Raw genomic sequence first — 16,854 nt, forward strand, 5'->3', positions numbered from 1 at the left:
CAAATTATTACTGTCCCTCGAACACATGCATTATGAATGATAATCGTCTCTTTAAGATAACGAGCCGCCGTTTTTCGTGGAACAGACATATTTCATATCGGAAAATTGCTCCGATCGATACTAATTATGGTGCTTATCTCTCCGAGGACCTGCACTCAGTGCGTGCAGAAAATTGCAAGCACTGAGCTTCTGTCCATTACAGAAAAAGGATATAGACATGAAAAATACGGCAACAAGAGAATTTATAAGATCTTGTTTTAGAGACTGCGTTGGTGGTGATGTACTCATTCTACAATTTATGGGATTATACTCAATGGGTGATATTTTCAGGGATAATGAACCACGGTGGTACTACTGGGAAGCTGCTCCCTTTATTTTTGGACTGGGAACAATAACTCTTGCCCTTATATTTGATATTCGTAACATATATGATACTGCACAGGTGGATTTCATGTTATCCATTGAGGTGGCTGCTGCTACATTCACCGTAGCCCTGGTTCTGTTCAAAGTAAGTAAACCATATTATATATTATTTGATATCAAATATTAAAAAACTCAGAAAATTATTAAAAAATCACCACGGGAGCTTCAATGTTATTGGGTATTTTCCAATATGTTCGGTGCAACGAAATGTAATTAATTGCGAATGTAAAATCAATTTCTTCCTAAAGGAAATACCTGACTAATTTTTGAGGCTCGTGATGCAGTCAAGACACTATTTTTTCTCCTGATATGTCCGTATTAGGGATATCGAATATGGTTTCATCGAAAGGAGCTTTACCATCTATTGGAAGTGTGTTACAACCGATGGAATATGCAAGCATCGCGTAATTTTATAACTGAAAGTGCCTTAGAAAATGCTAAAAAAACACGACTGCTCAGGATATGTTATACTCTATCTATCATCGGAGCTGTTGGATCCTACAGTTTGCGTCCTTACCTGTAAATAAAATCATCTTAGAATATCGAGACAACAGTCACATGAAATTTTACATCACCCTTTGATTCCAGATTGTACCTGAAATTTCACTTTTCGCAGACCAATGATTCCTTCGATTTTTCGGAAACTGTTTATCCAGCACATTATCCTTTCACGTTGAATTCATTTACGCAGTATTTTTTATGTGCAACCTGGGAAAATATTGGCTTATATTTTTTAACTCTTTGGTGGATATCAGCAGACTGTCTTTTTGCACAACTAACGACATATTTTGCAGTTGAATTCAACGTAAAGCTCTTTGTATTGATATCCATTGATATATTTTTGTTTGAAAAAAAAACTAGCTTTTACCGTTCCTTAGATACTTGCCAATGAGATTCGTTATATAGATCCAGCTGAGTCTACAACACTGGATACGAATAAAATAATGGCAGAACTGAAAAGAATCGTCCGGGAACATGTTAAATTATTTTCGTCAGTATTATATTATAATCAAAAATGGTTTCATCGTCAATGCAATAAGCACATATTTTAGATGTGTTCATGCCCTGGAAGAATGGTATAATCCAATAATTTTTGCTACCATATTGCTTAATGGACTGAACTTGTGCAGCGTTCTTTACAGCCTGCAATATGTAATTCCATTATTTATACCATAAATTAGTCTACTCAATTACTATGTTTTTTAACACTCAACAATTACAGAGAATCGCAGAAAATAACTGGAGAGATGTTATAAAAAATATGAGCCATGTAACTGCTGTAGTTACGCAAACTGTTCTCTTTTGCTCATATGCCCAATCGTTGAGTGACGAGGTAATAAAATTAATAATAATGAACTTGCGAGCCATACTTGAGTCTTATGAGATAAAGTATCCTGAAATACGTCGTTCAGTCAGTAGTAATTTCCGTCCAATGCAGGATTCTGTCGTGAATTTGGGTCTCTGGTCATATTAGATTAAAATTAATTCCTCAAGACGGAGTTTTGTAAAGTCACAATAAATTAGAACAAAATGGGCATAAGAAATGGCTAATTCTCATCTTCAGATTAATGGATTCCGTCAAGCCGTTTATGGATGTTCTTGGACGAATTTCAGTTTAACAACCAAATCAGTGATCTTACTCATAATGATCCACACGGAACATGAGTACAAGTATTCGGCGTATGGATTACTTGACTTAAATATGCCCCAGGCGACGACGGTGAGTAGATATTTGGATAAATTACTTTGTTCATCACAAAAAATTATTTAATTAATTTTGGCACTTCCTTGCTATTTAGATATTCAGTACAGCTATGAGATTCTTCACACTCTTACGAAGTATCACTCATAAAGATCATATATAAATTCGTGCAGGGAAATAAAGCAAGTGCTTGACACATATTCTTATGTAAATAGCCGACAGGTAATTGCTTTTCGCAAACTGACCTAAGCATATCCTTTCTACTAGGTTTGTATCCCTTTGTACGAAGTTGAAAATGTTGTGTTAGTTTCTCCTTTATTTTTAAATAAATAACTAAAAATCTAACATGAGTGAAGCCGAAAGATATTGATAGACAATCGTTTGTTGTTCAATAAATTATTTGTCTAGTTATTGTTTACTGCAAAGTGGGGGGCACACAGACGTCACGACTTGCAGGTGCCCTTTGCTCACCCACCGACCATCGGTAATTCCAACTAACTGCAAGGGTGACCTCTGTGTACCATAAGGGGAACCTTCACGCCCACAGCGTAACCAAGGTCAGGGAACGGTCTCTTTGAAATTCGTTTAAAAAAACTCGAAATTGATAGCGTTTTTCCTACGATAAATCTCTAATAATCAAGTCTAAATTTAATATGAATTGATTTATGGTCAATGGAGTGGAGTGGATGCTTGCATCTAGCCTTTGTTTTGGTATACACGATGTTGAATGCGCGGGCTACGCATGCGCTCTGATTTGTTGATGTGCCTTCCCCCGGAACCCCCGTTAGACACGCAATGACCCATCGTTTTTACTAATTCGATTGACTTTTCCTTCAACCCCCATTCCATACCTCACACTTACGTTCAGTCGAAAATTTGAATTATTTTGATTTTTGTCCGTAGCTTCATTTATTTTTCCAATTTGCTAGACCACTGATCCGAAATTGGGCGACTGCGCAAGCCGCGGCGCAACTGCGCAGCTCCCCGTTCCCCCCGACGCCATCATTATTCCTTTGTTTGCCTCCGTACAGGCCGCAACGCGTCGGGTTTACAAAGGCTGTGTCCCGGTCTCTCCTACTCAGAAAATCGAAGAAAAACATCAACAGAGATTAGAAACCTTCCGAATCACGTATCGTATTAATCAATTTATAGAATTACGTAATAATAACCTGTTGACAAGGGGAAATGAAAACTAGACGATGACCAAGCGCAGTCACACAAAGGCGTCCCTCCTGACTTGTTTGGATTTATTTATTGATTTGCCGGCTTTGCCGGTGGTAGGAAACAACACTTCAGGAGTCGGATCACCTCGTGACCGACGGTATTATCCGCCGATGGTGCGCCAGTGGTGGTCTAAAGATCGTCATTGTTAATTTACAAAATTATTATTGAGTTATGCACAATTTTACGGGAGGAGATTGAGAGAGGGACGGGAATGTGGAGGGGGGGGGGGAAGTTCCTTTGTTCTCGAGTCAGTGATTTTTTTGATAATATTAGTGCGGTTTGCTCGCGTATTTAAAATCGTACCGATGATCCAACGTTTAGGAAGTGATGTAAACAACTGCCAATCGAGTATTTAGTATCGTGTGTGTGTGTGTGTTTTGTGATTAATTATGCTGCATTCGCCAGGCGTATTCAAATGCATCGAATGGTGAGTTTCAATTTGACGTATATTATTTTAAAATATTTTTGGATGGAAAAATTTGTGGGATAGCAGGGGGGGGGGGTGATTAGAAAGTCCCGAAATTATTCAAAATATAATCATTGTATTAAATATGGTCAATATTTTGGAATTTAAGGGCCCTTGATGGGAAATGTTCAGGGCTTTTTCTTTTGGCCATTGGGATATTGCATAAAAAAATTAAATTTTATATGAATTGTTTTTTGATTGATCAATTCTTTATTTATCGTCGTAATGAGTTGGTCTAATTAGAAAATTGAAATTAATGAATGATGGGAAGGAGGAATTATATGGTCCACGAGCAGATGATATGCAAAATTATTAATTGAATGCGTATTGCTAATTTATTAGTAAAGACTATACTGTAGTCATATAAAAGCAATTTCTCATTTATTTCTCCATTGAATATGTTCAATGCAATTAAACAACTAAATATTGATGAAACGTTTAATAAGCTGGATGTTATTGAATAGACTAGAAGAAAATAAATGAATCATCACAACCAACGAATTATTTACTGGTGAATTAACTGAGAATAAAAATTTATGAATTTTCATTCGTCATTAATTAATCATGATTTATTATTGTTGCAATATTATAGATATAATGATTCGTAACGTATTTTACTGATATTTATACACGGATTATACAATATTTACAGAAACCATAATCGTCGTAAGCAACATTTTGTGTCAATCATCATTTTCACTTTTATTTTTCTCATTATTCTAGTCACTAGTCCATCTGATTTACCTCCCTCATTCTTTGTTCATTTATTATTTCACTTCAGTTTGAATTTGATTTTCAATAGTATTTACATTCGTTATAATATTCTGCATCGGCGCGTTTACAGAGACAATATATTAATCCTCGAGCAATTTTATACATGCAAACGACACAAATACGGACACTTTTTCTTTGTATATATTTTTGTATTTTTTACTTCTTTTTTTATTAAATTTTTTTTTTCATCCTCTTCACTCATCGCTTGCAGTCACTTTTTAAATCTGATTAAATACTTTGGATCTAGTACACGACATAGTACGCGAGAAAAATTGCATTATAAATAGAAAAATTGAGATGAACCATTTTGTTCGTCACTCTTTGTTCTTTATTTAATGCTAAATTGCTGATATTCACCAGAGGCCATTATAACTCTGGATTTTCATCATTTTCTCATTGAGTTATCCTTCAATTTCATTAGGTTTTGCTGCTCTTCCTATTGTTTAATTATTTTCTAAAGATATTTTAAGGATAATACCGATTTCTTTGCATCCCACAGCTGCTAATCGGGCAACGTCAACTTTGTTAACAATTCTCGGGAATTCCTAGGATTATAATTATTTATAATGGTTCCTCTGGGGTATGGGTAATTATTTTTTATCGCTGCCAACGTACAAATATATTTTTTTCGTATTTTTTTTGTTAATTTTTTTGGGGATTTTTGCTCATTTTGTAAAAAATTTTATCGATATGATTGGGCGCTGGTTCAGCGACATGATTTTCTGCTCAATGACACCATTAAGAGTGTCTGGGGTTTAGGGAGAAAAAAATACTGGAAATTGGGTTGAGGATTCAGGGGTTTTTGATTGCATCTGGTTTTTCACGTGGAAATGCAAGAATTTTCTGGGTGAATTCAGTCAAAAATGCGAGTGATAAGTTTTTATGATCAAAGGGAGTGAAAAGAATGTTTGCATACAGTGGTGAAACGACGAAATTTTGTATGTCGAATTACATTTCTTGTAGAGACGACTCTCATTCATAAATTGTTTCTAAAAAATATTTTTAGTTAAAACATTTGAAGGTTTTTACTTAATTTTAATTTTTTTTTTCATGTATAGAATTGTCTTAAATGATAAATTTTAATGATAGAAGTTGGAATTAATCCTGATAATTCTTCAATATATCTCTCGACATTTCAACGTCGTTTCACCACTTCCTCCACGATTCGTTTAAATAAATAAATAAAAATGCTCGAAACTATTAATAAATTAAATAAACGTTGCCGAATGAATTGACTCGACCATTAATGTATATCCCAAGACAGTACCACTCAAAAGTTAGTTCCTACGAATTTCTTGAAAAAAATCGAAAGAGTTCATCTATTCCATTTTTATAAATTATTAATCTTTCCTATAGAGTTTTGCATTCAGTTTTAGAGCAATATAATTATCGTAGTTGAAATGTAACCAGTATTGCTTGGGGAAACAAATTTAAAAAATCCAGCCAAGCGACAGCTTAAGTAAATGAATATTTGGATTTTTTTCTGAACGTAGAAACTCAAGGGATAAACTTAAAAAAAAACTAAATTTCCGATAATCAATGAAATTGAATTTATCCTCCATATCTATCAAGCTGACTTGCACTGCCACAGACACAATTACACCCAACATGATGATATAATAATTAATTACATTAAAGTATTTTTATTTAACTTACTATAATCTACGGATGATAATACTATTATGATACAGGGATATAAGTACATTGGTTTAGAGATTGCAGGCTGCTCCTCTCATATCACATCGAGGGGCATCGCCGGGCCGGCCTTGTTACCTTACAATAAATCATTATCATTTTATCACTCGTTTTCACTGACATATACATCACTCTTAATCACTTTATACAGAACAATTCATACTCTCACATTCATATACATCATATTTATAATATTATTTATAGTAGATTGTAACCCAAATGGCCACGTGTCTTGCGGCCCAGAAGTTAATAATTCGGTGAAGCCGAATAAACCCTTAAGGCTCAGTCTAGGCGCACTTGTAACAATCCTTGCACAAATTAAAATCGCATTTCTTCATTACTTCATTACAGTTAGAAAATAATGTCACTTTTTGTATTTTTGGAATTCAATGAAACGATGCGGTTTCGATTAACTAAAAATTATTCGTGAGGTGCCACGAATCTCATCCTGGAGATTTTTCGTTATTTTTATCGGGATTATTAAGACTAGTGGGGTAATAGGAACATTATGCCACCTCAAACAGTCCGATTTTTAGGGTATTTTTGCTTGAAAAGTCATATTGGAATTGTTTCGAGTTGAAAAATGCCCAGAGGGTCTTTTTGGTTTATTTAAAATGCATTTCGTGGATTGAGGGGTGAACGAGGTGGGGTCAGGGGATATCTGGAAGGATTTCCATTTCAAAATTGTGCAGATGAATTATTTTATCTTACTGAAATTCCCAGTGTTAAAAAATGAACCCTTTTTCTTCAGAGAAACTGAATTATTGATTATTTTGATAATTATCGATCCAGAAGTGCTTCAGCTGCACAGTTTTAAGTTGGAAAATCTCCGGATTTCCTTACGAGAACCACAAATCTCATCTCCGACCCCTCAATTACGACAAATCCCAAACACCTAGTACCAAAAAATAGTATATTTCGCTACGAAAGCGTAAAAGTGTTTTTTTTTTCATTCGTGTGAGACACGCTATATTTCCAACGATTCCGTAACCCTTTTCATTCTTTTCCACGATGTGTGAAAAATTCACTTTACGCACTGGTAGCGCAAAATTAAAAAAAAAAACACCTTTTTTAAATTCTCTCAATTAAATAAATGATAAAAATGTCTACGCAGCTAATCCTTCACCCCTATTTGCAGCAGCTGGTAACCTCGGTGCTGGTGGTGTTGATGTATCACTCTCCGACTCTCTCGTTGGTCCATGCCTCTCAAAATGATGCTGCATACTGTCACTATTCCAAGTAGGTACACTAGCTGAATTTTGATTACCAGTATTGGAAGACGGTGTGCCAGGTGAGTGTGATGGTGATGGCGTATGAAATAGCATTGAGCCAGATGGTACAAGTGGTTTACCATCATCAAGTGGACTGTTTGACGTTACAACCGGTTGTTTTTCCATTGAAAAACCATTACCACTTGTTGAATTACTCAAACCACCACCATATATTGTGCCAAATAGGCCAGCGTATTTATTCGCTGATACAGGATGACTAACTGGCAATCCATTATTACTTTGTATCACTGATATCTCGTTCAGCTGTAAGTAATGCAGGCCGGGCGGTTAGGTTTAATTGCGGTATAATCACCTACAAAGTAAGAAAAAGAAATAATAAGAAAAATAAAGGGATTTTATTGTACGTTAATTGAGGGAAGTTGGGGAGGGGGGGTGAATGATAAGGGAAGGAGGAGAGATTAATTTATGACTGGACCAGATTGGCTTTCCCTGAAACAAAGAGATTGAGATGGGGCATCGGTGTGAGATATGGACAGATAAAAAAATTGATTTATTCGTTATAGTTAATCAGGGTTATCGGGTGTCAATTGAGTACTTCGGTGATAGGAGGTCAATTAGTCGAACATGAGTTTTTACCGATTACAATTGTATATTTTAGTGTTGGTGGACAACACTATTAAGAATGTTGGAATGGTAATTTCGGGTGATTTGTAGGCGCTTTTATCGTAGTGTTTCGCTGAATTTTAGGGAAATAGGGTGACTGATAAGTCCAAATTCTAGGAAAATTGTCAATGGAAAGTGTCAGTTTTACTTCAATTATTTAATCGACATCGACGTAAATTAGAAAGATTCAATGGATAGGTAATGGGAACGTCAGAAAGACACAGAAATATAATTAATCTTCACATAAATTTGAATAATTAGGGTCTAGTCATAAATTAATATCTGGGAATTGTCGTTTCTTCAGTGGCTTTTGAATATATTATTTACCAATAACATGATCATGCCGGCTACGTACTTTCTGCTGTACCCCATTAAGGAATGGCCCGGGTAGATATGGGTAGAATAGATCCGGTCGTCGTTGAAGAAACTCCGAGTCCTTGGGTGTGATTGGTAGTGGGGGTAAGTCCAGTGACATCCTTCTCCCCCTTCGTGATGCACCGTTGGTCCACATGTGCGTACCCATGTGCACCTGTTGAATGAGATATATATTTTTTTCAATAATGAAAATGAATAAAATATAAAGTTGAATAAAATCCTTCAATAACCTGCCGGATAAATTAATCAGTGTGGTGCGCGGGGCGTTAGTGCATAAGCGAGACAGTGGTAAATCATATCTAGTTGTCAATTTAGGAATAATTTATTATTCAAAGTAGGAATAATTTTTACAGAAACAGAAAAGACTAGTTTTGGTTAGTTTGGGTGATTTATTATCTATTGGCGTAGGGAGTTATTTTTATTAGGCGAAATTTTTTTATATTTATTGTACCTTGAGATTGCCCTTGGTGGTGAAGGCCTTCTGGCAGACGGTGCATCGGAAAGGCTTGTCGCCCGTATGCGTTCTCATATGGATCTGGAGCGCCGAGGATGACGAGAAATTCTTATTGCAAACCTGGCACAAGTGCTTACTGGACATGCCTGCAAACACATCCGTCACACTCACACTTGGTCACACGTATCCAATTGATTTATTTATGTATTATAATTGCTCTTTTTTATTAAGAATATCCAAGAATTTTTTAGAGCTTCAGAGATTTACGCATGAAATTTGTTTATTTATAACGGATACAGCAGATGATTAATAATGTATCGATTTTTGGAAAACTTTTCAATTTTTCTCAAATGAAAAAATATTTTTCAGCGGTTCGGTATCGAAATTGAAAATGAAACTTGCAAATTTTATATAATAAAATGCAGATCAAATTCATGTTCAGTTGGTAAAGTGGAAAAGTAGTTTATTGAAGGAATAATTGCCAAAGTACTTGGATATTCTTGAATGGAGTAATTAGGTCAATAATTTTATTATTGATCATAGAGTGCATGTTTAGTTCCATTAATTGGTTCTGATTACTGAAGATGATGGGGAAATTGAACAAGATCAGTTGAAGGTTGACTCTTTCACTTCACAATCTTTCTTTCCTTTATTCCAATTTATGTAATTGAGTAGAATAATCGAGATATTTTTTATTTCAAGATGAGTCGATTAATTTCGTAATTTGAAGCAATTTACAAAATTTATTACTCATTATTAATTATTAGAGAGTAATATTGAGTTCAAAGAATGCCCTTCAAGAAGTGAAAATGAAGATAAGGTTTTTTTTATCTGCATTTTCCTCTCTATAGTTTTCATTCCTATATTTTCCACAAGTTGATAAAATTCATAGTCTCGTGATGATTATTGGTTATGACTCACTGTTTATTCCACTCAATTACCACCAAAAAAACGTTAATTAAATTGAAAGAATTCACTTCAACGAGTGAAGACAAAGTGAAAAATGAGATAAAGCTGTTGGAAAAACAATTCTTCTCCACTAAAAGCGTCAAAATCTAAAGTCCACCATGATTATAGCACTCGTGCATAAACAATACTGTTAAATGAGCCATAAGCTGCAAAGATAAGCATCAATGACTGTTTATGTAATGTTCTATCTGGGAGAAGATAGAGAAAAGCGAGGTAAAACGGCCACCTTTATTCGACAATATCTCCAGACAAAATGATGCGCAGTGAGAAAAGTTGGATGAAAATTATTTGAAAATTCCCGATAAATCTGTCCATATGAAAGTTGATTAGGGAGTACACGGGTACAAGATCAGGTATCGATGACTTTAAGAAGGGGAGACTCCTAGACCCCACTCGGAAGTATTCTCAAAATAATTGATAATTTTTTAAAGGGAACATTTACTGGGCTTATTTCTACGAACAATAATCGGAAACCCGACTAATTTTGTTAACTTTCTTCAACTGTTTTCTCCGCGTATATTTTTTATAAATCAACTCCATTTGGAAGCTCAAGGAATATCTCCAAAATAAGAAGAAAAAAAAAACCTTTCGAAATTCCACTCTGAGGTTCTCAATTTATCGCTCCGTTTTATCCCACTCTTCCTCGTTGAATAAATCAGACTCAAGTCAAAGGGTTGAACTTACTCGGCCTCTTTGGTGCGGGAAGATCACCCTCTGTTGGTGATCGCTTCACTGGCATAGGTGACTCGTTGATTGGTGGCATTGGCGATGGTGGAGGTGGTAGAGGTGGTGGTGGTGGTGGTGGTGGTGGCGGTAGACTTGATTCATCCGTACATACTGAACTCTGAGAATTCTCTTGATCCTGATTGTGCTGGGGTGTTTGTGGTTGTTGACCACCCTGTGGTGTCTTGGAGTCACCAAACAGGTGTGGTGGCATATCCCTTATCTTGTGAGTCAGCATATGCTGCTTCATATTTCCCTGGAATCATAACAAAATTTTCCTCATTGATTTTTGCCATCAGGATGTCTTGTTTCACGTGATAACTCCAGAATTATAGACTCCTGACCTTCACCTTCATATTGTTATGATCGAAACTAATGATATTGAGTTGAATTGACTCGTCTTGGAGGAAAAGGACAGGGATCTATATTTCATAAATCGATATATCGATTACCAGGAGAAGATGATTGGAGGTTAGAAGTCCGAGGGCGGCTGGCATCCGCGGGGGCAGGTGAACGTTGGACGTAGATGTCAGAGCAACCCGCCCCCCTCCGTTGCCCGTCCGCCCCCGGTTCCTCTCCTCATTTCTTCGACTTCTTGATTTAGCATTTGGGACGGACGCTCTATGCTGATCCACGCATTTACACGTTCTCACATTATCGTCATTCTGAAAATTCCACGTTTCCATTTTTTTTTTTCAAAATAACATGTAATGCAATAAGTGCAGAAAGCCAAATTTTTCTCGCTTGCGGGCCACGTGCTATTTTTTTCACCCCAGCGAAAGCCAAGTTGATATTTTACAACCCTATGACGGTGGGAAAATTGGGCTTTGAGCTTGCGCCGACGTGAAAAAAATTTTTGAACCACGAAAAGTAGAATAATGGAGGTTTAACACAATGGAATTCTATAATTTTTCAATAAAATCGGTCCAAAATAAAATGTCCAATGAATAATTAGAGGAAATGAGTCCAGAGCAGTATTTTAATGAATATTCGCGAAGTTTTTCGATAGCTATTTAATTAACGTTAGAATGACAGAAAAGGCAATTTGTTAATTTTATGGAAACTCAATGGTTTTTTAATTTTCGAAATGTTCGCGACAGATTTTATTTTCAATTTGAAGGATTGAGGTGCGGCACATTGATATCGCGTGCAGATATAACTTTTCTTTTTCCTTGGTCTCTTCTTTTTATACCTCATTTATAGAACAAATTTATTTGACTGAACGGGTATACTTGGTTTATTTATTGGATAATACTGTTGTTGGACTTACCTTTGTTGAGAAGCCACGGTCACAAATGGTGCATTTGAACGGCCGCTCCTTCGTGTGACTCCGATAGTGTATCTCCAGTGCGGAGTTACACGCAAATGTTTTGTAGCAGATATTACACGTTGTGTTGCCACGTACTGCAACAGAGCGTGTCAAAGTTCAGTTAAATTACAAAACGGCATCCCCTTTTCCTTATTTTTCCTCCTATCATCAATTTATTTCTATTTTGAACTAGACTATTGATTTTATTTGATTTTATTTCTTCATTATGGTATGAACCATTGCTTTAACCAATTCAATAAGCTGATTTTATCATATGATACGTCAATCCAACATGGGAAGTGCAGGGCGTTGTGGTATGACGGGGCAAAGTGGAACAACAGCAAACAATAAATATTAAATGAAATTAAAATCGTTTGAGTCCTTTTAAAAATTTTAGTTTCTAATCATGCCCGTTTAGGGTCTAGTGACATAATTAATCGAATGCAAACAGAACAAAGAAATTACATGAATCATTCCACTTTGTCCCATTCTCCCCCATAAATCATAAACGTAATAGTAAAAATAAGGGTGTGTGGGATATAAGCGTCAAGGCAAAGTCCATGATATGTTACCAAAAATTTTATTTGTAGTTTTACATAAAATACTATTACGCGATTTTCTCATAAACTCCTCGAAAAAGCAATAATAATCCGACGAAGACACATAATCAATTGAAAAATGAAAAAATTTCGAAAATAATCACAAAATGGAGTGAATGAAAGTGAAATATACAAGTTGGAAATTGAAAATTCTACTAACTACAATAATTATGATCCAATAAACTGCCATACCGAAGACAATAACCAGAGAAAATAAAGAAGATGACAAATAACAATAGAATTGCTGCAGGTGAAGTAAAAAGTAAGAAAAAAAAAACTGGATCATTCGGATGGGAAAAGACTTGAATAAATGGTGTGATGGTGTGGGATTTTATAGCGGCTCGCCTTGGTGCTAGCAGCGCCTACCTGCTGGGCCTCCAACAGCGAGACCAAGCGGATTGTAGGTTGATGATGCAGCTAGTACAGCGGATGTTGTTAGCGATGCCAGGGCACCACCATTTCCCCCATTTCCTGGATTATTCATAGAAGCGATGCTATTAATGGGCCCACCAGATGTCTGAATACTGCTTACTGATGATGGTGATGATGATACTGCTTGCAGTAGACCAGCAAACATTCCAAAGGGATGAGGATGATGTTGGAGGGTTGTTGATGGTGGTGGTGGTGGTGGCGGTGGTGGTGGTGTTGATGTGGAGACAACAGAGCCAGGAGTTGACGAGGCACGTGGTGTAAGATCTAATGGTGTACCCGCCACAGAACTCGGTGGACTATTGCTCTTTTCACTGGAATTATATCTGTCTAGGGGTGATGTTGGATCAACAGACGCCATTGTCGTTATAGTTCTCACTTGATTCTCAAGTGCCGCTAGAGATGTGGAAAAATTTGGTATTGATGATTCTTTAGTCTCATTTTTTTCAGTCTCATTGTCCTCCTCTATGTCACCAGTCTCAATTTGTCGTTCACGAGATTCATCACCACACATATCTTCTTGTTCTCTCCTTTCGTCATCGTCTGGCTCCTCTTGATCGTCCATATCCTCCGACTCGTCCATGTACCTTTGCTGATTCATTTGAATATTTGGCATTTGTGGTCTGAGATCTTTGACATCTATTTCGTTGTCGTGATGATGTCGCTCCATTCCTGGATGACGGGACGGTGGAAAACCCATGGGAAAGGCTCCATGGGGTGGATGAAGACTTGGAAATCCACCGGGTAGGAATGACGCCAGGGGATGGGGTGGATAGCCCGGTGGAAATTCATTAACTTCAGCTGCTTGAATTTGCTCGGGACTGAGATCTGTTGGCTCACCCGTGTGGAGACGTATGTGTTGTTGAAGTACAAGGGCATTTGTAAACTTCTTATGACATACTGGACACTGGTGGAGTACACGAAGAGGTGGTTTTGCACGGTGAACACCCATATGGGTTTTGAGATTACCTTTGGTTGTAAATGCTCTACCACATATTTTGCATTTGAAGGGACGTTCACCCGTGTGCGTTCTGTAATGCATTTGCAATGCACTTTTGCAAGAGAGAACTCGATGGCATATGACACACTGATTTGGATCAGTCAGCTTGTGCTCAATATTATCGACAAGTTGTTGGAGTTTTGATGTCTCGGATGTTTTTGTTATCTCAATCAAGCTCTCCCAGGAATTATCGTTACTACCAGGTCGCGGGAGGAGGCTGGAATAGATAGCTGGATCTCTTGCTGGATCGACAATCATACTTTCACTGACGTTGACCCCTGGAGGGTGGTGGGGAGCGGAGGCTAGGTGTGGTGGCATTGTTTGAATCGGTGGGCCTGATGTTACTTGTGGAAATAGGAGACCTGCGAAGGAGGTTTGAAGGCTACCACTACTGGCTGTACTGCTGGCCGGCGAAGCACCAGAAGGATGGTAGTTACCCACCTGTGGGCCTAGTCTACTTGATCCTCTACCAGAGAGGTTCTCAGGCTGCTCTTCCATTTCTTCATCAGCCTCTTCATCTTCACCTTCTAATCTACCACTGGCTTTACTACTGTCCATACTGCAATCTTCGTAATTTTGTTGGGTGTGGATAATTCTGTCGGGAGTCGGTTGAGGGGATGTCATGAGATGAGGTTGATCAAGGTATCGGGATCTGGGGGAGGACGGCTCGAATTCCTCTGTCTCTTCTTCGATCGTTTCCTCCAGTTCTTCTGGTTCTTTCTTAAGGCTTATTGTTAAGGGTTCGTTGCCCTGACTGGGCGGTCGTGGTTCGATAACTGGCGATGCCCTGTGTTCTCGCTTTATAATGTCGTCCCGGTCGGGCAGGAATGATTGGATTTGGGTGGGAGTGGTGTTGTTTGCCAATGGTGTAGGTGGCCTTGGAGAATGAATTGGCGATGATGGTGATGCTGTTGTTGCAGTCGTTACTGATGAATTCTGTATCACTTTACTTAAATTCTCGGGTATATCCTGATCCTGACCATCAGGACGTGGTATCATTGGTACACGATGATAAAGATTGGGAATGCCAGCTGCAATAGCAGCAGCTGCTGCTGGTAATGCCAAACTCAGGGGTAAGGGTGGTTGTGGTGGAATAAAACCATGCCCTGTTGAGGGATGATATGGGGCATGATGTGGTAGGTTACTGGCCGATGTTGGTGGACCTGTTGGTCCTGATGGTGGCGGTGGTGGCGATGGTAAGGGTCTTTGGCCAGAGGCCGCCAACTGTTGGAGCAGTGGTGGATGATACTTGTCGAGGTGTTCAGGCACAGGATTGGGATTCATTTTAACGTGTGGAAATTTGGCAGTGTGACGCTGAAAGTGAACCTTTAAATTGCCCTTGGTGGTGAAACGGCTTCCACATACGTTGCATTTAAATGGACGCTCACCTGTATGGGATCGTATATGTATCTGGAGAGCGGAATCACTGCCAAATACTTTGCCACAGTAGCGACAACGATGCTTGAAGAATGGCTCACCACGTCCACCCGATGATTTTGAATCGTACGGTGATAAACGTGATCCTTTACCACTTCTGAATGCTAATTCATCAGCAAGATTATTGGCGAGTAAACCCTGGCTTGCATTATCCAGTACTTCTTGTGCACGTTTTTGAAGCATCTCGAGGGTATTTGGTTCATTGAGTGGTAGTGGATCATTATTCGTTATTATTGTTGATGCTAGGGATGAACTTATTGAGCACAACGATGGTGGTATGTGATGGGAAAGTGTCGTTGTTGTACTCGTTGAATTTGTCGTACATGAGGTATCTACTGTAGTTGTTGGTGTAGTTGACGATGTTGTTGATATATTGGTTGATGGTAGGGTTATACCGATAGGTGATACGCTACTTGAGCCTGGCCGTTCTTGGGTAAAACCCGAGGTCACTGTCACTGGTGATGTAGACGTTGTTACTGATACTGTTGATGTCGTCATGTGATGAGAATGATGACTTGGGGGATGTGACGTGGGTGGGGATGTTAAATTTGCCAGTGGCTTTGGGTGAATTGTTGGTGATGGAGTTTCCGTTGTTGATTCTTTACTGTCACCATCGGCCAGCAATTGTTGTCCACTGGCACCTGGACCATGGGTTATCGATAATTGCTGTTGCAGCTGGCTTATTAATTGCAACTGAAATACCTGCTGATGCTGTAATGTATATAATGTACTTTGGAGGAGTGCTAGATCCTGGAGTGCTGCTTCGGGATCAGCTCCACTGGATAATGCTGTTGCAGCAAATTGAGCTACAGCTACTTTAGTATTTTGTAGGGCCTCGAGGGTAACGTGACTTGTACATCCTGCGGCTGGGGCAAATGCACCACCCGATGTACCACCCTCGATGAAACTATTGTTATTCTCAGCATCCTGACGATTTCTCATTTGTTTACGGGTGCCCTCTTCGTCCTCCTCTTGTTCAAACGCCTCGTCAACTGGCAGCTCCTCCTCGTCTTCCTCCATTGGTAGTTCCTCACGATCATCATCGTCTTCTTGGTGGGAACGATTTGATGTCAGGTCTACGGGATCTTCGATCGGTACACGGGGTACCTCTTCGCTCTCTGAACCCGTTTCATTCTCGTCTTCTGTAACACATAATTACGGAATCTGCTCAGTTGATATTTCGCTTCTATAATACGAGTTTCATAGTATCATATGGGGAATCTGTTTAGTAAATTCTACACGCTAGTTATATGGCAATAACCTGGAGAAACTTAAATGTATTAATTTAATCAGCATTGTTTTCATTACACTCTGAATTCCTCGGATCCAGTAGTGAAACCATTATCTAGTTATTTTATTACGGTATATTGTTATTTATGG

At 38.2% G+C, this 16,854-nt stretch overlaps 3 protein-coding genes across 18 annotated transcripts in view; 2 read left to right on the forward strand and 1 right to left on the reverse strand.

The window, feature by feature from the left end:
- The first annotated feature begins 11 nt into the window (after positions 1 to 11).
- On the forward strand, positions 12 to 2,767 carry LOC135160287 (uncharacterized). Of its 2 annotated transcripts, XM_064116674.1 has the most exons (8): positions 12 to 508; positions 746 to 942; positions 1,012 to 1,228; positions 1,302 to 1,414; positions 1,476 to 1,575; positions 1,646 to 1,756; positions 1,988 to 2,143; positions 2,223 to 2,764. In XM_064116674.1, exons 1-8 carry the CDS (start codon positions 218 to 220, stop codon positions 2,286 to 2,288), a joined length of 1,251 nt encoding a protein of 416 aa, XP_063972744.1. In that variant the 5' UTR covers positions 12 to 217; the 3' UTR covers positions 2,289 to 2,764. The 2 variants fall into 2 exon arrangements, with proteins under 2 accessions (XP_063972744.1, XP_063972745.1); XM_064116675.1 differs by lacking the exon at positions 1,988 to 2,143 and having other exon boundaries at positions 1,646 to 1,925; positions 2,371 to 2,767.
- A 120-nt stretch (positions 2,768 to 2,887) lies between these two features.
- The window catches only part of LOC135160290 (uncharacterized), a 179,503-nt gene continuing 165,536 nt past the window's right edge, over positions 2,888 to 16,854 (forward strand). For 4 of the 5 annotated variants that reach the window (XM_064116693.1, XM_064116692.1, XM_064116690.1 and 1 more), the window contains exons 1-2: positions 2,888 to 3,776; positions 7,423 to 7,523. Coding sequence is in view for 1 of the 5 variants with exons in the window: in XM_064116690.1 (XP_063972760.1) it covers positions 7,484 to 7,523 (40 nt within the window). In the remaining 4 variants the exon portion in view is untranslated. The remainder of the gene's footprint in view (positions 3,777 to 7,422; positions 7,524 to 16,854) is intronic. The other variant, XM_064116695.1, reaches the window with a different exon arrangement.
- Salm (spalt major) overlaps positions 4,357 to 16,854 on the reverse strand; it is a 39,040-nt gene continuing 26,542 nt past the window's right edge. For 3 of the 11 annotated variants that reach the window (XM_064116603.1, XM_064116604.1, XM_064116606.1), the window contains 7 exons: positions 12,975 to 16,616; positions 11,971 to 12,104; positions 11,153 to 11,365; positions 10,662 to 10,956; positions 9,006 to 9,154; positions 8,535 to 8,708; positions 4,357 to 7,819 (listed from right to left, as the gene is read on the reverse strand). In XM_064116603.1, coding sequence (XP_063972673.1) covers positions 7,391 to 7,819; positions 8,535 to 8,708; positions 9,006 to 9,154; positions 10,662 to 10,956; positions 11,153 to 11,365; positions 11,971 to 12,104; positions 12,975 to 16,616 — 5,036 coding nt within the window. In that variant the 3' untranslated portion in view covers positions 4,357 to 7,390. Of the gene's footprint in view, positions 7,869 to 8,506; positions 8,709 to 9,005; positions 9,155 to 10,661; positions 10,957 to 11,152; positions 11,366 to 11,970; positions 12,105 to 12,974; positions 16,617 to 16,854 lie in introns of all 11 variants that reach the window. The other 8 variants (XM_064116608.1, XM_064116609.1, XM_064116607.1 and 5 more) reach the window with 8 other exon arrangements.

This window comes from Diachasmimorpha longicaudata, chromosome 3 (assembly GCF_034640455.1).
Source record: "Diachasmimorpha longicaudata isolate KC_UGA_2023 chromosome 3, iyDiaLong2, whole genome shotgun sequence".
NCBI lineage: Eukaryota > Metazoa > Arthropoda > Insecta > Hymenoptera > Braconidae > Diachasmimorpha > Diachasmimorpha longicaudata.

Excerpts from the sequence above, each read along its gene's own strand:
- LOC135160287 (XM_064116674.1), top strand. The coding sequence starts at position 218 with ATGAAAAATACGGCAACAAGAGAATTTATAAGATCTTGTTTTAGAGAC. Across the intron at positions 1,576-1,645 it reads TTCTTTACAGCCTGCAATAT|AGAATCGCAGAAAATAACTG; the intron begins GTAATTCCATTA and ends CAACAATTACAG. Across the intron at positions 1,757-1,987 it reads CCCAATCGTTGAGTGACGAG|ATTAATGGATTCCGTCAAGC; the intron begins GTAATAAAATTA and ends TCTCATCTTCAG.